Source organism: Schistocerca gregaria, chromosome 2 (genome assembly GCF_023897955.1).
Source record: "Schistocerca gregaria isolate iqSchGreg1 chromosome 2, iqSchGreg1.2, whole genome shotgun sequence".
In the NCBI taxonomy this organism is placed as follows: Eukaryota; Metazoa; Arthropoda; class Insecta; order Orthoptera; family Acrididae; genus Schistocerca; species Schistocerca gregaria.
Window position 1 is genome coordinate 140956053 of NC_064921.1, and position 25883 is coordinate 140981935.

Here is a 25883-nt window from a genome sequence, read left to right on the forward strand (position 1 = left end):
ACTGTGTAACAAATGCAAAATTTCTAGGAATAAATATTGACTCTCAGCTGAAGTGGTGCGAACACACAAAGGTACTTGCAAACAGAATGTCATCAGCATGTTATGCCCTTGGAATTCTATCATCTGTGTGTAACATGCAGTGTCTTTTAATTACATATTATTCATATGTACACTCAATTCTTAGCTATGGCATTCTTTTTTGGGGAACAAATCCACAAAATATGAACACAATTTTCAAACTCCAGAAAAGAGCCATAAGAATAATAACCAGAAATAGTAGTCGAGCTCATTGTAAAGATCTGTTCAAAACACTGGGAATTTTAACTGCTCCATGTGAACACATTTACCAGTCAGTTGTACACATCAAAAGTAACATTGGCAATTACTGCACAAACAGCTCTGTCCATGACCATGCAACAAGAGATAGACTCAACTTACATTTACCAAGAAAAAATAAACATAAAACTCAAAACAGCATTTTCTACCAAGGAATAAAACTGTACAATAAATTACCAAAAGAGATTAAAGAAATTTCAAAAATACACTTATTTAAGAAGGCAGCTAAAAAGTACCTGTTATGCAATACATTTTATACATTGAAGGATTACTTAGATAAAGCAGAGTAGGGGTTTGATAAAAAAATGTTATACAAACAAATAATAATAATAATGATGATTATAAAACATCCAATATTCCACATAACACCTTCACTTTATTATTTTTCTTCTTTTTTCCTTTCTAGAGACACTCTCCCCTCAAGCTATGCATAGTACAATACTAACACCTCTTCGTCTTTCTGAGCTCAACATCTCACTCATTATGAAGGGATGCTGACTCAGTTTTTCAGGATAGCAAATGGGAACTTGCAGTACAGAAAATGGCCCAAGGAACACCTGTGTGTGTGTGTGTGTGTGTGTGTGTGTGTGTGTGTGTGTGTGTGTGTGTGTGTGTGTAGTGAGTGAAGTGTTATGAAACAATGTGTGTATAGTGTGTGCAGTGACTGATAATGAAATATGAGTGAATAGTGTGGCATTACATTATTTAATGAGTTATTTGTAAATAAATTATTGTATACCAGGAGTAAAATCTAATGATTGTCTCTAACTAGAAGTCTGTAAATATATGTGTATACGAATTAGCTTATTGTAAATTGATCTAAGCTTGTAAATACTTTGACATGTCCTATATCCTTGTAAAAAGAGATCTACGGATGAATAAAACTACTACTACTACTACTACTCTCACTATTTGCAAAATAATTCGGTACTCGAAGAATACTTTTCAATAACTATTGGTATATTTGAGCTTCATAAGAACAAAATTCACATTACGCACATAAACATTTAAGTTCTCGTAAGTAACTCATATAGTCTCCCATTAGAAACAGATTTAAGTCCATTTAGAAAAGAGTTGGCTTTAAAACCATGTCTCTACTACAAACATATTGTAAAATATGTCTTGCCTCCAGCAAGTCCAAGTAAGAGATTTTTTTTCACAATTCAGAATCTCAATTGTTTTTTTGTCACTAACAATAGTTACAGTGACAAACAGCACAGAATAACACAGAATTTGGGTTTTTCCCTATGCTTTCACTACAACTTCTGTGGTCGCTCGACAAGTAAAAGTAGGTGCCATTCAACCACTGCGTCGACCTTTTGCTTGCGACTGATTTCATACCTGCACATACAGACACGTGACACGCAGTAGCTAGGGTTCCTTTCTCCCACTCACATCTAAAGAATTGCATGTTCGAGACTGTGGAAGGCCGAGTGGTTCTAGAATTTCCGCATAAATTCTCGAAACACTAAAAGTGGGTGGGAAATTTCTCATTTCAAGGCATGATGAGGTGGAGGGATAGCAGGATGGGGGGGGGGGGGGGGGGGGGGGGTAAATTGCTGCTGGTGGAAGTGTGCAGGGATGATGGCAGCTAGATACAGTTGGAAGTTAAATGGGGGGGGGGGGGGGGTAACAAAAAAGGAGAGAAGTAAAAAAAAACTGAGTGCATTGGTGGAATAGAGAGCTGTGTAGCACTGAATGGGAAAAGAGAAGGAGCTAGATGGATAAGGGCAATGACAAACGAAGTTAGAGGCCAGGAGGGTAATGGGAACATAGAGTATATTGTGGGGAGAGTTTCCACCTACATGATTTAGAAAAGCTGGTGTTGGTTGGAATCCAAATGGCACAAGCTGTGAAGCAGTCATTCGAATGGAGAACATTGGGTTGTGCAGCATGTTCAGCAGTAGGTTGGTCCAGTTATTTCTCGGCCATAGTTTGTCAGAGGGCAGACAGAAAGACAGCTTGTTGGTTGTCATGCCCATGTAGAATGCAGTGCAGTTGTTTTAGTTAGGCTTGTAGATCACATGAGTGGTTTCACAGGTGGTTCTGCCTTTGTTGGGCTAGGTGATGTTTGTGACCAGACTGCAGCAGATGGCGGTGGAGGGAGGATGTGTGGGACAGGTCTTGCATTGATGTCTGTTACAGGTGTGGAACAGGTCTTGCCTTGAGGCAAGTGGTTGGGAGCAGGGGTTGTGTAGTGATGGATAGTTGTGTAGGGATGGATGAGGATATTGTATAGGTTCAGTGGGCAGCGGAGTACCATTGTGGCAGAGGTGGGAAGGATGGTGGGTAGGACATTTCTCATTTCATGGCACGACGAGAGGTAGTCGGAACCCTATTGGAGGATGTAATTCAGTTGCTCCAGTCCTTGGTGGTTCTGAGTCATGAGGGGAATGCTCCTGTGGCCAGAATGTGGGACTTGGGAGTTGGTGGGCAACTGGAAAGATAAGGTATGGGAGATCTATTTTTGTACAAGGTAGGGAGGATAATTACGATCTGTAAAGGCCTCATTGAGGCCCTCGGTATATTTCGAGAGGGACCACTCGTCACTTCAGATGTGACGGCTATAGGTCACTAGGCTGTATGGAAGGGACCTCTTGGTATCGAATGGCTGGCAGCTGTCAAGGTGGAGGTATTGCTGGTGGTTAGTAGGTTTGATATGGATAGAGGTGCTGACATAGCAATCTTTGAGGTGGAGGTCAACATTGTGGAAGGTGGCTTGTTGGTTTAAGAAGGACCTGGTGAAGCGAATGGCAGAGAAGGTATTGAGGTTCTGGAGGAATGTGGACAGGGTGTCCTCACCCTTGATCCAGATCACGAAGATATCATGAATGAATCTGAATTAGGTGAGGGGTTTGGGGTTCTGGGTGTTTAGGAAGGATTCCTCTAAATGGCCCCTGAATAGGGTGGTGCCATGCTGGTGCCCCTGCCGTACTGTTGTTGGTTTGGAATATGTCGGGTATTGGGAAAGTTTGTGTTCAATGGTGTTAAGGCCTTGAGCATTAGGGATGTTAGTGTAAAGGGAGGTGGCATCAGTAGTGATGAGCAGGGCACTTTGTGCTAAAGGTACGGGGACTGTGGACAGTCAGTTGAGGAATGGTCGGTTCTTTTATATATTAGGGTAGTTTGTGGGTAATAGGCTGAAGGTGTTGGTCTACAAAAGCAGAGATTCCCGTAGTGGGGGCACAGTAACTGGCCACGATGAGGTATCCAGAGTGGTCGGGTTTATGGACTTTAGGAAATATGTAGAAGGCAGGAGTGCAGAGAGTGGTTAGGGTGAGGAGAGAGATAGACTCCGGGGAGAGGTTCTGGGATGGACTTCAGAGTTTGAGGAGAGGCTGGAGATGCTGCAGGATTTCTAGAATGGGGTCACTGGCATTGTTTTTAGGTGGATGAATCTGACAGCTGGTTGAGTCCTTCGGGCAGGTAATCTGTGCGGTTCAAAACAGCAGTGGTGAAGCTTTTGTCGGCAGATTGGGTTATAAGGTTGGGATCAGATTTTAGGTGGTGGGTTGTGGTTCTTTCGTAGATGTATGGTTAGTATGCATTTTAGTGATTTGGGGAATTATGTGAAGCAAGGTTCAAGGTCAAGAAATTCTGGAAAGTTAACGGGGTGATTTGGGAACAGTGGAGATGGATAACGGTTGAATGGAGGAGTGAACTGAGTCAGGCAGTGTTCAACATTGGTCTTTGGTCGAGTCTGATTGGTAGGTTTGGTGGCAAAAAAGTGTTTCCACTGTAGGGACTGGGAGAAGGAGAGAAAGTCTTTTCTATTACTTGATCCAGCTTGTATAATACGTAGATGTCAGCCATGTCATAACACTTCTATAGTGTGTTGTATGATTATATTTCATGCATTCCACAGTATTTAATCAATGAAGCTATGAAATGTATCCAGTTGGTCCATACTGATGACTCCTGGCAAGTAGCAGTACTTATCAACAGTAATCGTCTGAATATGTCAGGCATTGCTCTAAGTGAAATATTGTGGTATTTACACAGCATTATTTGAATGTAATCCTGAGAACCATGTATCCATCAGCCATGTTGTTGTCAGTTAGTGCAAATGACCCTTGTGGTTGCTTTACAGTTTATAAAGTGACTTCAGTGTTACAATTGTATAGAATGAAAAAAAAAATCATAAAATACCAAAGGCTTCGCAAAGTTTTGTGTGTGTGTGTGTGTGTGTGTGTGTGTGTGTGTGTGTGTGTGTGTGTGTGTGTTTTGCTACTACTACTTCCTCCATGTTTTGTATTCCACCCAGGTCTTTCCATTATCATACTGTCATGAGATACCAATAATAATAAAGAAACTGTTGTTTGTTATACATTTTGTTTATGTTGGCAGTTTGAAATATTATATTGGTCTTTCAGTTTATCTTTTGCTGATCCTTTAGTTGTTCGTTCAGCAAAACTGCCCCCTCCCACCCTCTTCTGTTTATCATTTGTCTCTTCTCTGTCTAAGTCTGTTTATGTAAATCTGTGATTTTTTATTGCCATTTGTTTCATTTATCTTACAAAACTCTCCTTCAACCAGTGAATACATGTTGTTCGTCAATTCAGTACTCTTACCTATTTGGATTAAGGACAGACATGGAGAAGATCCAACAAAAGTTGCACGGGTCATCAAGTATTTGTATAGTCAGCTTGAGAACAGTACACATATGACTAATAAATTCAAATGTGAGACATTACAAGGATGGCATCATTTAGGATCTTATTCAAAAAAATCTGTGATCCCCTGTTCCAGTATTAGTCATGGAAAAATACAGGGTGTGATTCAAAAGTTTCAAGCCTTAACTCAGAACTAGAAATTTATTGGACATTTAGGTACAGTGGACTAAAATTCTTCAAAATATGATCCTTCAGTGCTGCCAGTGTGTCTTCCACTGTTCGTAGCCCTTCTGGAAGGCCTCGGTATCATGCTGTCAAGGGCTCTCAACGAAGCCTGCTGGATGGCGTCAATGGAGTCGAATTGCTTCCCTTTTAAGCCTGTCTTGATTCTGGGGAAGAGGAAAAAGTCACTTGGAGCCAAGACAGGGCTGTAGGATGACTGCGGTGCACGACGTGTGAGCGGATGTGTTGTTGCGGGGAGAAGCCAATCTCCCTTTATCGCTGGGCGGACTCAGCAAACTCGATCCCTCAAGCGGCAGGAGCACTCACACTAAGACGATGGTCATTGTTTAAAAGTTCCTGCACACTCTCCACATTTTGATCTGTTTGGTTTGATGATGGCTTCCCAGAACAGTCGTTGTCTTCAACATTCCCGCGGCCATCTTTGAAACTTTCGTGTCATATGAAAACCATTACATGGGACATGGCTTCTTCCTCAAAGGCCTCTTGAATCATACCGAGAGTCTCCGTGCTGGTTTTGTTCAGTTGTAAGCAAAACTTAATCACATAAAGCTGCTCCAAGTGCTGCTCCATTTCCGCCTCTCCCACTTTTCGACCTTGGTCAATGACACGCACTCACGCTGCAAGTGATGTGCACTCTCCAGGGTTCCAGAGGCAACTGCTGCAGCATCAGTTCGTTCCCTGAGACCCCCCCCCCCACTACTTAATCCGCGCGGCGGAACCGGTCCGCGCTCGTTCCCCTACTCAGAAATGAATCAGTCTTGAAACTTCTGTATCACACCTTGCATTTCATAATCAAAAACCCTTATATCTCATGCAGTAAGCATGAGGATGAGGAATAAAATTAGAGAAATTTGAACAAATACAGTAGGGTACTGAAACTGGTTTTCCATGTAGCATCTGTGAATGAGCAGGACAGTGGGAAAATTACCCTCTGTTGTACAGCATATTGTTGCTTGCAGAGTATAGGTGTAGATGCAACACCCTATAAATTATGTGCAGTCATTCTGTAATTATCTGTTTAATCAAAGTAAAGCACTTCAACACAACTTCTTGTGACGTATGTTATTTGCATTGCTTTGTGAGCAAACAATGAAGTGTTGATTGTTTATTGCGCTAGCCTCAATTGTTGGTCCCCATGCAACCTGAAGAACACATCACTGAATGTGAGCAAATAATGTTTTCCCACTCTTGTACCACTTATTGTTGTACCCTGAATTGTTCCCCTTTCAATCACACATGATTGTAGGATTTTTCTGTGATTGTTATAATCACCTTTCTGTAGCAAACGTGCCACTAAGCCCTGCACAAGCTGCGAAAGCTGTTGCTTTGGTGGAAGATGGCCGCAGCATGCATTACGTTGCAGAAGTGTTGAGGACAACACCTTCCACGATTTCCGGAACCATGTCAAGGTACAAGGAAGCTGAAGGCTTTGCAAAGAGACCACAAACAGGTGTGAGAAGAGCAACATTGGAGATAGGTGACTGCTTGTTACAACTTCAGGTTTACTGCAATTGTCACACCACTGCTATTGAAGCACATAGTTAACTCCAGCAGGTTTGAGTATCAGTGTTAGTGAGAGAACAAACAGTTGACTACATTTCACAGGGAAACATCTTGGCTGGACACTACAACAATGTGATCAAGTGTTGTTCACTGATGAGTCACAATTTGGCCTCTGGTTACCTGACTGAAGAGAGGGATTCTGGTGAAGGCCAGAGGAAAGGTATTCCCCTTGAACATTCTCATCCAGGACACCTTTTCAGGGTAGTTCTGTGATGGTGTGGGCAGGGCTCAATACAGCTGCAATGACACATTTTGATCTTCATGGAGCATGGGAGCTATACTGCACATTGGTATGTTGAGGAAATCCTTCTGGAGTATGTTGTACCTTTCATTCCATTTATTGGTGATGATTTTACTTAAGTGTACAACAATGCATGCCTACATGTTGCATGAATTGTGCAAGAATTCTTGGATGAAACGGGGATTCATGCTATGGGTTGACCTGCTCAAAGCCCTGATTTGAATCATATTGAGCACATCTGGGGCTGGCTGGTGAGATGAGCCTATCATATCCAGAGTCTCTATAGGACCTACTGATTGCCCTCCTGGAAGAATGGGATATGATTCATCGACAGGACATTACTGCATTAATCAGAATCTTGCCTGAAAGGCTTAATGCCGTCATTGGTGCATGAGGTGGAAATACAAGTGTTTGAAGATGCAAGCAGAGGTCTCAGAGACCAACCTCTGAGGTCTGTAAAGTCAAGTATGAAGTATATAACACTAAAACGTATGTGCATTACCCTTATGAGCTTACTCAAAGTTTCTTTGAAATGTGCTTATCTGGCTTATTGTGTTAAATTTGTTTATAATCATTTTTCTTTTTCATTGTTGAACAGTTAGATGGGACCATACCACAAAATTCCATCATAATATAGTGTATTAGTGTTATAAATTTAAAGTAAATTTCCGTTTTTGTAATAAATTGAAGTGTTGTGTTTTTTGTTCCTGTCAGTGCATTTAACTAACCTAATCCATATAGCATCATTTTCTCATATGTGGTGCCAAATCCAAAATAGTACCGTTTCTGTGAAAATTATCTCTGAATAATTTGTAGGCATTCACACCAGAATTGAGCCAAAAAACTTTCCTGGAGAAATTCATTGTTTAACGACACTGAAAAGCCGTATTTTCAGTAAAAAAAACTTATTCGATATTTAAATCTGTTGAATGGATACTTGGACTGTGAGTTACAGCTTATAGGTACATAATATAATATAGAAATTTGTTTCAGGAGTAAATCTCCTTATTGGCACAGAAAATGGACTGATGCTGCTAGATCGTAGTGGACAAGGAAAAGTATACCAGCTTATTTCCCGCCGAAGGTTCCAACAAATGGAAGTGCTCGAGGGACAGAATATTCTAGTGACAATATCAGGAAAGAAGAACCGTGTACGTGTTTACTATCTGTCGTGGTTGAAGTCAAAAATATTGCGTACAGATGGTGTTAGCGATGTAAGTATTTTAAGCACACACTTATATACTCTAAAATTCTTACACATACTTCAGTACAGTTTTAGTTGTTAGTAGCATTTTGTATCAAATTTACAATGGTAAAATTCCTTATGAATGCTAACATAGTTAAAGGCAGTGGCACATAGTTCCTCATTATATTAGTAGAATGGCTAAACTGCAGTTACCTAGTACAGTGTTGCCAATTTTACATGAATAATGAGACCAGTGTTTGTGTAACTACACAGTGAAGACTCATTTAAAGAAAGAAACACCCAAAGGGGCCATCGATAAAATAATATCACCACCACCACTGTATTTACAAAGTGTGTGATATCAACAGAAAAATATTTCTATCACCTCACAGAATATACATTCTTGGAGCTCTTATGAATATTTTAGACATTTAACAAGCATCATTTTCTCAGTAGTTGGTAGTGACATTGTTCACATGTAGCATTATTCATTTTAGCAGATGAATCATCTGTTACGCACCTTTTCTTTTGCAATATGTTGATCCACTTTAGTGTGAATTCTGTGCTGCAAATAGTTATTATGCAGTAATTTGAACCTATGTCATCTGTAAGTATAAACAGGTGTATTGCCATAATAAACTAAAGGGAAAGAAAAGATTTATAAAATTTCTAAAAATTGAAACACTGTGGAGAACAACGGTCAACAGAAACTGAACTGCACCAAAGCTGTTAACAATTTGGCTAAATATGTGAGGTGAGGACTGTTACTTAAAAGTGTTTATCAGGTGTACCAGTATGAAATGAGCATTTTTTGTGAAAATGAAACACTAATTTTGAATTGAATAGTAAAAATATTTTATTCGAAGTACTGACCACTGCTTTCTATACATTTTGACCACTTTTCTGGCAATGACACCACGCGAATAGAAATGTTTGTCTTTTGAAGCAAACCAATCAGACACCCAATTTTCGACTTCTTTGTAGGAATCGGAGTGTTCCTCAGCCAATGCATGTCCCATTGATGAAAAGAAATGGTAGCCTGAAGGCGCCAAGTCTGTTGAATACGGCGGGTGGGGGTAGCACCTCTCAACCAAGTGTTTTGATTGTATCCTGAACCAGTTTTGCTTTGTGTGCAGGTGCATTGTCGTGTAAAAAAATTACTTTGCCATGTCTTCTGGCCCCTTCTGGTCTTTTTTCGATCAATGCATAGTTAAAATCGATCATTTGTTGTCTGTAGGGGTTAGTATTCACAGTTTCACCAGGTTTTAGAAGCTCATGATACACCACACCTTTCTGATCCCACCAAACACAGAGCATGGTCTTCTTGCCGAATCGATCTGGTTTTGCAGTCGATGTTGATGATTGTCCTGGATTAACCCATGATTTTTTCCATTTAGGATTCTTAAAATATATCAATTTTTCAGCACCAGTAACAATTCGATGCAAAATTGATTTTCTTTCATGTCTTTGAAGCAAAATTTGACAAATGGTTTTTGGTTTTCCATCTGTCTTTCATTCAATTCATTTTCCACGCTTTTGGATCTTTCCCATATCTTTCAAACGGTCAGAAATGGTTTGTGGTGCAACATTTAGCATTTCTGCCATTTGCTTCTGACTCAAAGTATCATCTTCATCCAATATTGCTTGCAATTCGGCATCTTCGAACTTTTTTGGTGGTCTTCCACGTTCTTCATTTCTTACATCAAAATCATTATTTCTTAACACTTGAAACCTTCTTTTACATGTTGCTTCTGATAGAACGTGATCACCATATGCCTCGACAAGAATTCTATGCAACTCTCAAATGAAAACAAAAAAATTAATGTTTTCTGCAAATCATCACTTTCTGGTACAAAATTCGACATTGTTAACACGATGAAAACATGCGATGTTGTTTGTTCCATGACATGATGTATACTAAATATCTTTGACAGATGTCATACCAACCAAAAAAAAAAAAAAAAAAAAAACTTAAGGCTCGTTCACAACAAATGTTCCCTATTGACACATCTGTATCTTAACGCTCATTTCATACCGGTACCCCTGGTACAAGTAAAAGGAAAATGTATCACACACAAAGTGGTTTTTACTTAAGGTAGATGAGTTAGGGTGCTAGATTATAAAGAGAGTATTGGCATCAGAGGATACAATGATGAGACAATTATTCAAAGGCATTAGGTCTCTCCCAAGAAGTGCACGTGCAATTTAAATTGTGTAATCAATATCTGATGTATATAGGACACACTTGATACCTGTTAAAAGCTGTTATTTTACTGTTTCTATACTGCTTTCTAAGAAAGCAAAGTTAAGGTGAAACCTTAAAAAAAAATTACCTCGGCTTTGTGGTGTACAAAATAATGTGACTGTCACCACAGTTCAAAAGATTCTATTCTCTTTTTCTCTGAATTGTTCATCAACAATGTTTCACTTCCGTACAATGCTACAACCCAGACAAATGCCTTCACAAAGACTTTCTAACATTGGAGGTATATTTAATATTAAAAAACTTTTTCAGTAAAATAATCTTGGTTTACAAGCTGTGCCATTTCAAATAAATCACTTGAGCTTTCCACAGCTGTCTCCACCACCACCATCATGAGGAGTTGAAATCAATGTCTGGCAGGGCTGGCATGGTGTTCTGCTTATATAAATGTAATGGCAGCATCTGGAACATTCCAGAGATGGTTGAAGGTTTCTCTTCTTCAGGATTGATTTTTTCACTACTGCCAGTCTGCATTTAGTATCCCCTCTATTTTGACAAGCTCCTTTTTTTCTACTGTTATATTACTTTCAGTGTCATTTCATAATCTACAGGCTGTCTACGACCCGGGCCAACTGAGAGATCCGGGAAAAACCTGGGGATTTCTTAGAATTCCGGGAATTTCTCATTGTTTTAGTTTTCAGTTAAATTTTTGTAATTTGTCTGGTAAGAACAAATACTCTAACAAAGAATATTACTGTTTCTCGCCACTCCAGAATAATATTGCAACAATAAAAAACGAACCTGAGGAAAAAAACAAAAATAAAATTTGAGTTGCAAAGGAAATTCACCATATATAACAACAAAACACAGTGCTCATACAAGCGTCTGCCAACAGCAAAATGTGTGAAAGGCCTTAGGAAGACTATGCAATGTTTCATAACAACAAATTTCCTCCGATGAGCGTGGCGTCACAATTGTTTACATTAGAATCGTTTGAGCGGTTACGAGCGAGCTTATGCGCATGTGCGTATTAGTACCTTACCCTGTTTCTGGCTATAGAAGTGTTGCAGTTAGCTGTATAAGAAATAACAACAAGCAGCCAGATTCACGTATGCGCAACAGGCCCGGAACTAGGGGGCCAGGGCATCTACACTGGGCGTGGGAGGGGGGGGGGGGGGGGGTTGGCCCCAAATTCGTATTATTGAGAAAAAAAACCTTGTTTCGCAAAGTGCATAGCATCAAGCGCACTTGACCTATCTATTACTCACATGATTTTGAACGCATCCCTGTTGGTTTTTGAACAAATTCTAAGTTGATTTCTGAAAGAATTGTTAAGTTGATTTTTGAATGCTTGCATAACGTACATGATGTCTCTGCCAGGGGAATCACGATCGCATCTAGAAATAAACTTTCCTGCAGACAAAAGGGGACGGGTCAATACGAGCTGAGTGAAATAAAACCGAACGGGTGAATGCCAATTGCTGTGTATGTGGTTGACTCGGTTTGCAAGTGATCAGAGTTGTTATAACTACTAGCGAATTCCATAGATTCAGGCTACCAGAGTGGAAATAAACGACTAACAGGAATAACAGGCAACAAATATTGCATACTGTCTCCTGCGTGTATCCAAGAAAATGAAATTGTGACAGCAAGTTTTTGGCCAGACTGCTACACTACTAAGGGTCAGTTATACAGTCCCCGACTAGCAGCCGCTAATGTTCTATTCTGGGAGTCGCGTGGAAAATGCGTTGTACCAACGCGTAATAACGCCTAATCGGAGAATAAATACGGGATAACTAAACCGGTGATTGTGGCAGGTTTAGTGAAGTTAACCAGAGAATAAGTTTTAATACTGGCAGGAACAGTTACAAAATAAGTGATGACAGATAGATTGTTAGAACAAGGAAGGGGAAGAAACGGGGACTCTCACAAATTATGGAAGAATATGACGATTCCAAGTTTATATAAAAATTTCGAACTACTACTTCTCGATCTCATGCTTCAGAAGCTATGTATATGAATGAAATGTGAAACTATTTCCTAACGTAAAACTTTTTGCTTGTAGTAGGGCTAATAGGCATTTGATTTTGGTACTTCGTAAATTACATCCCGCCGTGTTAGAGAGATGGACGTTTGTGCCAAAACAGTCTCGTTTATTTGGCGTGTGTATCAGTGCTGCAATATTAGGCAGGCGTATTTCATTTTGTCCAGCAGTGACAAAATACACTAATTAGATCGAGAAACCACACCTGTCTTGGGTACTATTAGTATTAACAGCTTGTGTAGTATTAGACAATGACATTGTGTTTTTCATGTAGCAAAACGTTGACGAACTTTGATAAGGGAATAGATTCTTTCCCAGAAAGGAAAGTACGCCATATAAAGCTGTGGCAAGATTAGAGAGAAAAAAAAGATTGAAGAAATGTGTACTTTTTTGCTTGTCTCTTGTCTTTACTCGTTTTGTGTGTCCTATATTTAATTTTATGCCACACAAAACACCAACGTATTAGCTAATATGCAGTAAAGACTACAGATTTTCTGAAGAGTTCTTGTTCTGCCGGTTACAAGTAATCCCATCCAGTTATAATTGCGAAATTTTTTTAAAGAGGAGCAGAATGTCAAACCAGCCTGCTGGGTGCAGGAGAGGCACCACAGGACACTTTTAATTTCCACTGGTATGAGTATAGTATGATGGCACCCATTACAAAATATTACATGTTTGAATTCCACAGAGCGAAATACAGACGTGCAATGGAAGAATGCTGTGTGAAGAGGCGTGGCACTGCACTTTGGCACACTTAAGACCAAATAACATGTCTTATGTTCCCTCGAACATATATGTTTTATGTATCAGGTTCTTCAGAAAGATGTGTGTCAGAAAATGAAGATTTTTTGGAAAGTCGATTTCGTAATTTTTGGCACCCAACCTCAAACGCTCGAGGCAGGGGGAGCGCCACTATCTAATATTGGCTCGGTTCGGAAATATCGTAGATCCGAACCTGATTCATAGAGCAGTCTGAGTTGTAGTGGGGAGGTGGTAGTATCTGTGTGACCCGTGTTTACGTTAAGTGATTTTGCTGTTTCCTCTTCGTTTATTGTTCTCATATCAAATGAAAACAAAACGGATTTCTGTGGCAGGGAGCTGTCAAGTGAATTAAAATACATTCACATAATTACGAAAGGCTCAAATATGTAATTAGTTTCAGATTTTATTTTGTTTCCACCTTTCTGACAGTCAAGCGTTAATCGCCTTGCAGAACAATGAAGTTATTTTTGTCGGTTTGTTAAGGATATTTGACTTTTATTAATCTTTCCTGCTGAGGCAGTCTATTTATTTGAAATGAAGTGTTTAGTTCCACACTATTGGCTAGTTTCAACTGTTCGTTGCGTTTCAATTTCACGTTTTCATCTTCTAGCACATATGGCATTATGCCTTAATAAAGAACCAAACATGAGATAATACAGTACTGGTACACCAAGAAAATTTGCATCTGAATCTTGACTTATGAATGTGCACTTTACGCCAAAGGATGCATTTTAGTATAGTTCACAAAATTCCTATGCTCTTGGAGTATCTTCTTATGTCTTGTTTCTTTTATGACATAATGTAAGATCTTTTAATGTTTCCTGTGTCATCATACCTGCTGAAGTGTGGCGCTTTCTGGCAACTGCTGAAACAGATCTGTTTCTAACAGGTCATGGGAAAATATTCCGAATGGTTCTTTGGAAAGCGTTACTTTCAAAGTAAATTTCCTTTTACGCAAGATGAACTCTGTGCGCGAATTTCCCATGAATTTCTTAAATCGCAGAGCGTTTGACTCTCATTCGAAAATCAAATCTTTGAGGATGACCATTTAGAATATTTTCGAGCCCAGAAGATCAGACATTTAAGTCGTCAAAAATTTTACTGGCACATTTGTGTGATGTAAGTTAAAGTGGAGCATGCGCAAAAAAAATAAACATTATGTATGAAAGCATAGCTTCTCTTGCAGCTTATTAATCTTAGAGACCAATAGTGTATGTAAAAGCTTTTCTTTTCTTGTAGCAACAGTATGTGTATTAATTTAAACCATTACCTTTCCCTATTTGTGTGTTCGCGCTACTTAACGGTGATGTTGCTATTGGCTGACTGCATCATGTATGCTATGCTCTGAATATCTTCTGTCATCGGCTGGCTAGATCACGTGACATGAGCTACGACTGGCATACAAAAGCACATCGCAATCTCGATCTCAGTCCTTCGGAAAGTAACATGCGGTGTTTGGTGGAGTTCGAATTTATTCATAATACAAAATATGCAATGTACATGTTGCTGCTCATCAGACATCTTTCCAAAATGTGTTTTTTCCCCTGAGTTTCGTTTTCTAAAGTGCCGGGAAATTCTACTCCAGTATATAAAACCACAACCATTGAAAGGATTGATAAGTTGTACAGTTTTGAGGAAAAGTATACTGTTACTTAACATGGAAAAAAGGTATTTTCATCCGTGAGAAAGTGTATTTTTAACCAGGAAATCTGGGAAAAATCCGGGAATTTTTTTTCCCTCATCCATGTATACATTCTTAATCTAATTCTCTTAACATTGCTGGAATTGATTCAACGACATTCAATTATCTTTGGTTTACTGTTTTGATGTTTTCTGTCTCTGACAGAATTACAGTGTCGTTAGCAAAGTTCAAGGTTGTAATTTCTTCTTCCTGAACTGTAATCACTTTCCACATTCCACCTTGATTCCCTTCATTGCTTGCCGAGTGTTAGATCAAATTTAAGATTAGGAATAGAGTACAACCCTAACTCACTCCGTTCTCAACTTTTGCTTCTGTTTCATGTTCTTGATTTTTATAACTGCATTCTTGTTGATGTAGATGTGACTTAAAAGTGTCCCAGAATCCGCAGTGATTGTTCCACGTTCTTTCACTGTATTGTAAGGAAGCCATAAGCAAGCAAATGCCTGAAATGTTATTTACAGGAACGGAAAAATGTATCATCTGTTTCTGCCAAATTAGCGTCTATTTTTTGTGATGTTAGCATCTTTATTTTCATTTTGTGATATTAGCATTTTTTTTTTCTTTTGTGATATTGGCACCTGTTTTTGCAATACTCACATCTATTTTTTGCAATACTAGCATCTTTTATGTCGAAATTAACATTAATTTTTTTGTTTGTAAATGATTAGAAACACAAATTTTCAAGTTTTTCAGGCTATTCGAGTGAAGATAAATAAAGCCTTAGTTCTTTTAAATTGAATGTTAGAAAATATGGGGAACGTTTTGACTGGAGTGGAGCAAAAACTTTGCCAGCTCTCTCTCTCTTTCTCTCTCTCTCTCTCTCTCTCTCTCTCTCTCTCTCTCATTGTCATCCAGTGCTAGTCAATGCTCTGTGTATTTTCAAATTGCAGGTAGCAATAGATGAATGTTAGGCACAAGGCAGTCACCTGAAATTTCATATTGTTGTTGTTTTGAACATTTATATAAACATCATCTGTCTTTAGAAACATATGTTGACTATGTTTTAAGACTGGAGCTAAAAATCAATGTATCATATTCATTTCAGCAAGTTGAACGAAGGAATGGTTGGATCAATGTCGGTGACTTGCAAGGAGCTGTGCACTTCAAAATCGTTAAATATGAGCGGATTAAATTTTTAGTTATTGCTCTGAAGGACAGTATAGAGATTTATGCCTGGGCACCAAAGCCGTACCATAAATTTATGGCCTTTAAGGTAAGTTGATTGAATTTTTTAGTACAAACCCTGACCAGATTTGCTTTGTTTTTCATTTATTGCAATGTTTGTTGAGAACAAGAAAAAAAATTAAGAAAATCCATTGAGGGAAAAGACTGTTGTCAACCATTTAACTTACACATTTGTTTTTCTGAGTGTTGGACAAAAATATAGGAACACTGCAAGGAGTGCATGCTTGAATGTAAATGTAGATACGAACTTCCAGGATGCCAGAATAATTGTAGGTCAGCAACTTCTGTTAATCAGTACAGTGAAAAACCAGCCATATTTGCAAATTTCACATTTTTTATTTACTCATTGTCTAAGCTTTTTGGCTGGGACCAGTTTTTGAATCATTCCACAGGACAGAAAACCAAATTTACATTCATGTACAATAGAGGTATTACCAGATTTTTTAAGCACATGCCAGAAATACAGAATATATCATTTCAAGACTAGCAGAACAGATGGTCAAAATGGTGTTTCCGAAAATGCAAAAACCATGTCAAAAATGTATACATTATGAGGTGCAAACGAATAGTTACAGCACATACGGTAACTGGCAGTCTACTACTTCTGTTGCCATAAAGAAACTGTGGGAAGGGGGTGTCCTATCAGGATACAGGAAACATTTTGTATTTATTACAATATTCTCCACACAACTGTGAATACAATAACAGTACAAGTCACCAAGAAGCAAAGTCAGATACTAAAAATCACTGAACAGTAGAAAACAGCAGCACCGCATGAGGCACATAGCACAAAGTTGTATGCTATGTTGTGCTGTAAAAATCTTTAAATGTGAACCCAAACATTAGTATTAAAAGAAACCAAAATAATAGGACATTAAAAAAACTTCTTCACTATCAATCCTTTAAAAGAATTGAAACTTTGCCATAACAAACTTTGTAAGACGTGAAGATAACATGTCTCAGGTAAGAAAGACATTAACCCACAAAGTTGTCTTACACAAAGCCCCCCCCCCATCTCGCTCATAGAAAAAGGAACCCAAACACTTTTAAAAAAATAGTATATTGGTGAAGACCATATAATGAACCACTTAAGTAAGCTTCACAATCTGCCATACATATCATACCACATGTACAGCGTAAAGTCACAACAAACACAGAAATGTTGTTATCCAACCAGCAGCAGCTGTACCACCACAGACAATAGTGCGTATTGAAATCAAAAGTTGTATATTGGCAGTGAAACATCATAATGACAGGGAGCGCATGACAGACCAGTGGTAAATGCAAGAACCAAACTACAGACAGTAAAATATGCAATTTATTTTCATGAAATGGAGAAGGGGAGGTAGAAGGGTTTGGGAATTATGAGTTGTGGGTGATACTACAATAGATGAAAAAGGTGGAAGCTGAACTCAGTACATAACAATCAAAACGAGAAGCAAAATGTCGTTACGAGAATATTAGAAAAGGACAGGTGGGGGAAGGGGGGGACCAGGTATACAGGAGCTTGTGGCAGAAATGACAATGGGATTGATGCTAAGGGAAGAGAGTAAGAACTATACATCATTTTGGAGTAGAACAGAGAACTGACTAAATCGAAAATCGACTTATTCCTTCAAAACTTTATCTGGCTCTTTTATTATGCTTTTAAAAATCTCAAGTTCCTCCAAAATGTTCAACTGCATACCTTTTGATGCATGATGCAAAACCCTTGGTGTGTTACCTGCACTATCAACCCAAAGACCCTCATTTTCGTAAATGCTGTCTAAATGTGTTCGTATTAGAATGATCCACATGTTCTTTAAAACGGGTGACAAAACTTCTGCCTGTTTGTCCAATATAAAATGATTCACAAGCCCCAGTTGTCGAGCCCATCTTATACCTTAGCTGCCCACTCATACAGAATCCTATCCTAAATATTTTTGGGAAGGAGCAAGGCAGGTGTTTGGAGATTGGTCCCCTATATTGCAATGTTGGGTACTCTTTTACGTCATTTGTCCATGGTTGTTTCATCTGCTTATGCTTTCTGTACAAACCGGAAACCAGCAAATGTTTATAGTCATTAGCCACTATAACCTGCTTCAAAGTGTTTAACTCTTTATTAACTTTGTCCTAATTTAGAGATGTGCTACCATAGCATGAAAGTTACCTAGTTTCTAATGGGATGATTGGAATCATTGCATGCTATAGCATCACATTTCATTGTCTTCCAAAAACTGAAAAGCTAGGGTCTTCATCACCTCTCCTATTAAGCAAATCCAGGGAACTCAGTTTCCTAACCACTTCAACTTCCTGTGTGGACTTAATGGTCAGATGCTGCTCATCGAATAAATTAAAAATGGACAACACCTTATCATAAGCATCCTTCAAAAACATGAAAACATCAACAACATATCTTTCATAAAAAAACAGTGTCATTAGCAAGATCCTGATTCTGATAAAAAAAAAGTCTACTCTCCAAATCATTAATAAAAATGTCAGCCAATAAGCCTGAGTGGCATTTGCTGGTAGTAAGCCCATCTGGCTGTTGGTAGACATTATTAACAAAACCAAAGCAGTTATACGATAGACTGAACTGAAGGAGATAAAGAAACTTGGTTAGCTCCCCGTTAATCATAGTAGCATTATGCAAAACATTATTCGTGATAAATGAAAGGGTTTCCTCGATTGGGATATTGGGGTACAAATTCACAATATCAAAAGAAGCCAGTACCCTATCATCTGACATTTTAAGTTTCTGGTAATTGGACGCAAAAGCTGCACTATATAGTATATAATAAGTACTGGGGAACTTACACACTCATTTTAGTTTCCGAAAAAGAAACTTGTCAAAAGGGGTAAGCGGAGAACCTCTGGTGTTAATTACAATGCATACACTTTGTCGAGCTTTTTGTAACTTCATCTGTGCGTTAAGAACAGGTTAATTTGGACTCGTATGTATCAGACCCCATTTTTCCCTTGGTGTCATCAAGAATTGCAAATGATTAGTTTTCCTTTTTAAAGTTACATTCACAAACTTTGTTGAATCTGCATCAGTCTGTCACATACCATTATTTGCCAAACATCCTGGCACTTTCCCTGTACATGACCTCTTATTATCAAAGCATTCCCTGCCTGAAACTGGTCGTTGAGTAAATAAAAAAATGAATTTGGCAACTTTGCTTGGTTTTTTTGTTGAACTGATAAATGCATATGGTAACCAAGCCTGCAAGCTGTGCTGTTATGTTTGATCATGAGCAGCACCTGTGCAATATCCTCAGAACATTGGAACTGCCAGTCTAGGTCAGAACTGTTTCTGTATGGTTGTGAGTGCATTATGTCAGAGCTTAAGTGAATTTGAATGTGGGTGGATCATTGGTGCTCATGTGGTAGTGCTTCTTTAACCAAAGTAGTGAAAGTGGTGTTTCAAGAGGCACCGTAGTAAAGATTTATACTGCATATGGGGAAGCGAAAAAGCTTCATCTGCTGAGTCACAACAGGGATGTTGAAGAGGATTGTGATGGAAAAATAAGAATGAGACTTGCAAAAGTCACTGTAAAACTATTCCAAAACCACCCACTCATCAGCAATGCAAATGCCCATAACAGGAAAACATGGTGATGAAGTCATAAAACCTGGGCTATAGAGCAATGGAAGAAAGTCATTTGGTCAGGTGAGTCTTGTTTTTCACTGTGTCCAAGTTTACATTCCAAGACAGAGACATGGTGGGGGTTTGGTGATGATATTGGCAGCCATATTGTTGTATATTATGGGCCCCATGGGTACCCTGCAAGGTGACATTACAGCCAACAATTATGTGAGCATTTTTGCTGATCAGGTCCGTACCATGATACATTGCTTGTTTCTCAATGGTGATGCTGTGTTTCAAGACAACAGGCGCCAATGTTCACACAGCTTGCGTTGTCCAGAACTGGTTTTGTGAGCACACACCTGCTCTATCCACCACAGTCACCAGATCTCAGTATTATTGAACCTTTGTGGCCTACTTTGTAGAGAAGGGTGCGTGATCACTGTCCACCTCCATCCTTGTTACTTTAACTTGCCTCTATTTTGCAGGAAAAATGGCATGCGATTCCCTTGAAAACTACACAGGTCCTGTATATATCCATTCCACTGTGACTGGAAGCTGCTTTTGAATGCCAATGAGTTTTGTACACCTTACTAAACATAGTAATTAGTTTTTTCTTTTTTTTCCATCGCCTGTTCTTTCTAACAAATGTTACAAATCAGCAGCCTATGCTTCCTCCAAAGTAGTGTGATTTTTTATGAACATTTTATGCAGCCTGCAGAAAGAAAAATGGATAAAAATATTTTTCTGTGAAATTGTATCTGTTAGCATCAAGTAGGAGATTAATGAAAAGCATACCTGTTCTTTAGCTAGAATTGGAGGAAAATTCCTGGTAATATACTATCTAAAATTTAAATGCATTAGCATCCTTACATAAAAATTTATATTACATAGAGAAAATATGTTTTGGACTCATTGTTTTAACTAGAGTACTAGTCACTCTGGCTCTAGTGTTGACCTGACCAGACCAGCCTCAGAAATTAGTGTGTGGCACTGTATATCTTTCAGATAACTGTCAGCTGATCTACTATCGCAGTTAATTGGTATTTTCTTCAAGGATTCTTGTATCTGTGAACTTTGCTTCGTGTAACTGCCATTAGCCAAAAGATTACTTATATTGAAAACAGGCTGATTGCAGTGAACTGTTTGGCTTTATGAAACTGAAACATGGAAAGTTAATATGATATTTGATTTGGTATTACCATTCCTTCACTTATAAGTTACACTAGTTTATAATACTGTAATGATCAACTTAGCAATATGAATAAAAATGTTAATTGCATCTCTGATGTCTGGTATTTCCTAATTATAGGCCATGGGAAGTCCAAGCATTTTCAACTTCGCCACATAACATTTATTATTGTTCACAGTCGTTTGCAGATCTGGCACATCGTCCACTGTTGGTGGATCTCACTGTAGAAGAAGGTTCACGACTGAAGGTCATTTATGGCTCAGCTGATGGCTTCCATGCAGTCGACCTTGATTCTGCTTCTGTCTATGACATTTACTTGCCTAAGCATGTGAGTTCGGTGACTATTTTAATTCGGTTAATTTTATCAAAATTCACAAATTAACCATGTACTTGAAATAATGTGTTGATTTTCTGATCACCACCATCACCACAAAAATCTTTCCTTCATCAATCTGCCACACATCCCTTGTTATTTAAAACACACACACACACACACACACACACACACACACACACCAATCATTGTTCTCATTATGTCAAATAACTAGGAACTATTTTTATTTACATATTTAAGGAATATTGGCTGCTACTTCACATGTTAGTATAAAATTGGCTTTTCATACATTATAAGAACCAGAGAATGAAAGAAGAAAAAATTCTGTGAATTATTTTTGGAGGCCCTGCTTCCAAATTACAATAAAACTGTAAACTCTCACTCATGTTATTCCTTTTGGCAGTCACATCAATTTTGTGTGTTTACCTTTTAAATGGAACTTATTGCTGTTTTCTTTTATGCCCTTTTTCAGTTTTATCTTACCCCTTTACCTTCTTATTATGTAATTGGAATATTAGAAATATTAACTATGCAAAAGAGTTGTTAAATTTATGATGCTTTTAAAAGTGTTTTAGAAACTGTTTTTGGGATGTACCATAATTAATCTCTAATCGATAGCAATTCAAACTTGTGGGAAAAACTATATTCGTTTAGGGAGTTCAGTGATTGACATATTTTACTCAGGCTTGTCTGACATTTGGCATTACCCCCAAAGGCCTCACACTTAAAGTTCCCATCTCTGGCTGCAATCCTTCTTTCCATCAGTCCTTATACCAGTTCCAAACTGCACAATCCATAGCCCTCACTCGCCTAATCCTTCACCTATACATTGACTCGGCCAATGAACACACCCGTCAACTCCTATCCCAAATCAAAGTCCTCGATCTTTCCTCTCCCACATGCACACCGGCTGTTCAAGCATCCTCCTACAGGCCAACCGCAAATTAGAAAAGCATTCCACCCTCCACCTCAAAAAACTACCCAATCTCCTGGTTTCCCACCTCCGGAAAGGCAACTCACTCACCCTCCACAACCTTTCCAACAAACCTCAACCTCCTCTCATTGCACACAGACCCAGTCTCTCGCATCTACTCAATCTCCCACTTCCAGCTCCACTCCCCCCAACACCTCAAAATTCTAGTCAACACAATCTGGAACCACAACACCCCAATTCAGTAGTTAACCTTTCCTCCAAACCTCTCTCCCAATCCGAAACCTCTGTCCTATCCAAAGGCCTCACCTTCAGCCCCACTCCCAGGTTCAACCAAACTGCCCTTGTCAAAGATTTACTGTCCTACACTCGTAGTCTCTGCTGGAAATATCACTTTGCCATGAAGAAAAATAATCCTGAACCCACTCCTAATGATCCAACTCCCCAAGACACTATTCAAATTGAACCCTGCCTGGAACAGTTCCGTCCTCCATCACAGTGGGACCCACCTCCTCTTCCTCAAAATCACACTCTCCAAACCTTCCAGGAATTTCTCACTTCCAGCCTTGCCTCTCAATCTTTCTTGAAAAACCTTAATCCTACACCCAACATCACCACAACCGAAGCCCAGGCTATCCGTGATCTGAAAGCTGACCGATCCATCATCATTCTTCCGGCTGACAAGGGAGAGGGTAAAAGTCATTCCAATCCCGGGAGCGGAAAGACTTACCTTAGGGGGGAAAATGGACAGGTGTACACTCGCGCGCGCCCACACACACACACACACACACACACACACACACACACACACACACACACACACATCCATCTGCACATACACAGACACAAGCAGACATATTTAAAGGCAAAGAGTTTGGCCAGAGATGTCAGTCGAGGCGGAAGTGCAGAGGCAAAGATGATGTTGAATGACAGGTGAGGTATGAGTGGCGGCAACTTGAAATTAGTGGAGATTGAGGCCTGGTGGATAACGAGAAGGGAGGATATACTGAAGGGCTAGTTCCCATCTCCGGAGTTCGGATAGGTTGGTGTTGGTGGGAAGTATCCAGATAACTCGGACGGTGTAACACTGTGCCAAGATGTGCTGGCCGTGCACCAAGGCATGTTTAGCCACAGGGTGATCCTCATTACCAACGAACACTGTCTGCCTGTGTCCATTCATGTGAATGGACAGTTTGTTGTTGGTCATTCCCACATAGAAAGCGTCACAGTGTAGGCAGGTCAGTTGGTAAATCATGTGGGTGCTTTCACACGGCGTGGCTCTCCCTTTAATCGTGTACACCTTCTGGGTTACAGGACTGGAGTAGGTGGTGGTGGGAGGGTCATAGGACAGGTTTTAACCGGGGGCGCTTGCAAGGGTAGGAGCCAGAGGGTAGGGAAGGTGGTTTGGGGATTTCATAGGGATGAACCAAGAGGTTACGAAGGTTAGGTGGACGGTGGAAAGACACTCTTGGTGGAGTGGGGAGGATTTCATGAAGGATGGATCTCATTTCGGGGCAGGATTTTAGGAAGTCGTATCCCTGCTGGAGAGCCACATTCAGAGTCTGATCCAGTCCCGGGAAGTATCCTGTCACAAGTGGGGAGCTTTTGGGGTTCTTCTCTGAGAGGTTCTGGGTTTGAGGGGATGAGGAAGTGGCTCTGGTTATCTGATTCTGTACCAGGTCGGGAGGGTAGTTACGGGATGCGAAAGCTGTTTTCAGGTTGTTGGTGTAATGGTCGAGGGATTCAGGACTGGAGCAGATTCGTTTGCCACGAAGGCCTAGGCTGTAGGGAAAGGACCGTTTGATGTGGAATGTGTGGCAGCTGTCATAATGGAGGTACTGTTGCTTGTTGGTGGGTTTGATGTGGACGGATGTGTGAAGCTGGCCATTGGACAGATGGAGGTCAACGTCAAGGAAAGTGGCTTGGGATTTGGAGTAGGACCTGGTGAATCTGATGGAACCAAAGGAGTTGAGGTTGGAGAGGAAATTCTGGAGTTTTTCTTCACTGTGAGTCCAGATCATGACGATGTCATCAATAAATCTGTACCAAACTTTGGGTTGGCAGGCTTGGGTAACCAAGAAGGCTTCCTCTAAGCGACCCATAAATAGGTTGGCATACGAGGGGGTACCCATCGCTGTTCCCTTTAATTGTTGGTATGTCTGGCCTTCAAAAGTGAAGAAGTTGTGGGTCAGGATGAAGCTGGCTAAGGTGACGAGGAAAGAGGTTTTAGGTATGGTGGCAGGTGATCGGCATGAAAAGAAGTGCTCCATTGCAGCGAGGCCCTGGACGTGCAGGATATTTGTGTATAGGGAAGTGGCATCAATGGTTACAAGGATGGTTTCTGGGGGTAACAGACTGTGTACGGATTCCAGGCGTTCGAGAAAGTGGGTGGTGTCTTTGATGAAGGATGGGAGACTGCATGTAATGGGTTGAAGGTGTTGATCTACGTAGGCAGAGATACGTTCTGTGGGGGCTTGCTAACCAGCTACAATGGGGCGGCCGGGATGATTGGGTTTGTGAATTTTAGGAAGTAGGTAGAAGGTAGGGGTGGGGTGTGTCGGTGGGGTCAGGAGGTTGATGGAGACAGGTGAAAGGTTCTGAGGATTTCTTGAAGCTCCGCCTGGTCATCAGGAATGGGATTACCTTGGAAAACTTTGTATGTAGAGTCGTCTGAAAGCTGACGCCGTCCCTCAGCCACATACTCCCGACAATCAAGTACCACGGTCGTGGAACCCTTGTCAGCCGGAAGAATGATGATGGATCGGTCAGCTTTCAGATCACGGATAGCCTGGGCTTCGGCTGTGGTGATGTTGGGAGTAGGATTAAGGTTTTTCAAGAAAGATTGAGAGGCAAGGCTGGAAGTGAGAAATTCCTGGAAGGTTTGGAGAGGGTGATTTTGAGGAAGAGGAGGTGGGTCCCACTGTGATGGAGGACGGAACTGTTCCAGGGAGGGTTCAATTGGGATAGTGTCTTGGGGAGTTGGATCATTAGGAGTGGGATCAGGATTATTTTTCTTCATGGCAAAGTGATATTTCCAGCAGAGAGTACGAGTGTAGGACAGTAAATCTTTGACAAGGGCAGTTTGGTTGAACCTGGGAGTGGGGCTGAAGGTGAGGCCTTTGGATAGGACAGAGGTTTTGGATTGGGAGAGGGGTTTGGAGGAAAGGTTAACTACCTACTCCAGTCCTTTAACCCGGAAGGTGTACACGATCAAAGGGAGAGCCACGTGTGAAAGCACCCACGTGATTTACCAACTGACCTGCCTACACTGTGACGCTTTATATGTGGGAATGACCAGCAACAAACTGTCCATTCGCATGAATGGACACAGGCAGACAATGTTTGTTGGTAATGAGGATCACCCTGTGGCTAAACATGCCTTGGTGCACGGCCAGCACATCTTGGCACAGTGTTACACCGTTCGAGTTATCTGGATACTTCCCACCAACAAGAACCTATCCGAACTCCGGAGATGGGAACTCGCCCTTCAGTATATCCTCTCTTCTCGTTATCCACCAGGCCTCAATCTCCGCTAATTTCAAGTTTCCGCCACTCATACCTCACCTGTCATTCAACATCATCTTTGCCTCTGCACTTCCGCCTCGACTGACATCTCTGGCCAAACTCTTTGCCTTTAAATATGTCTGCTTGTGTCTGTGTATGTGCGGCTGGATATGTGTGTGTGTGCGAGTGTACACCTGTCCTTTTTTCCCCCTAAGGGAAGTCTTTCCGCTCCCGGGATTGGAATAACTCCTTACCCTCTCCCTTAAAACCCACATC

General features: G+C 40.2%; 1 protein-coding gene across 4 annotated transcripts in view; it reads left to right on the plus strand.

Moving 5' to 3' along the window:
* LOC126336522 (serine/threonine-protein kinase mig-15) overlaps positions 1 to 25883 on the plus strand; it is a 327805-nt gene that overhangs the window by 264706 nt on the left and 37216 nt on the right. For all 4 annotated transcript variants that reach the window (XM_050000312.1, XM_050000314.1, XM_050000311.1 and 1 more), the window contains 3 exons: positions 7990 to 8210; positions 15939 to 16106; positions 21017 to 21166. In XM_050000312.1, coding sequence (XP_049856269.1) covers positions 7990 to 8210; positions 15939 to 16106; positions 21017 to 21166 — 539 coding nt within the window. The remainder of the gene's footprint in view (positions 1 to 7989; positions 8211 to 15938; positions 16107 to 21016; positions 21167 to 25883) is intronic.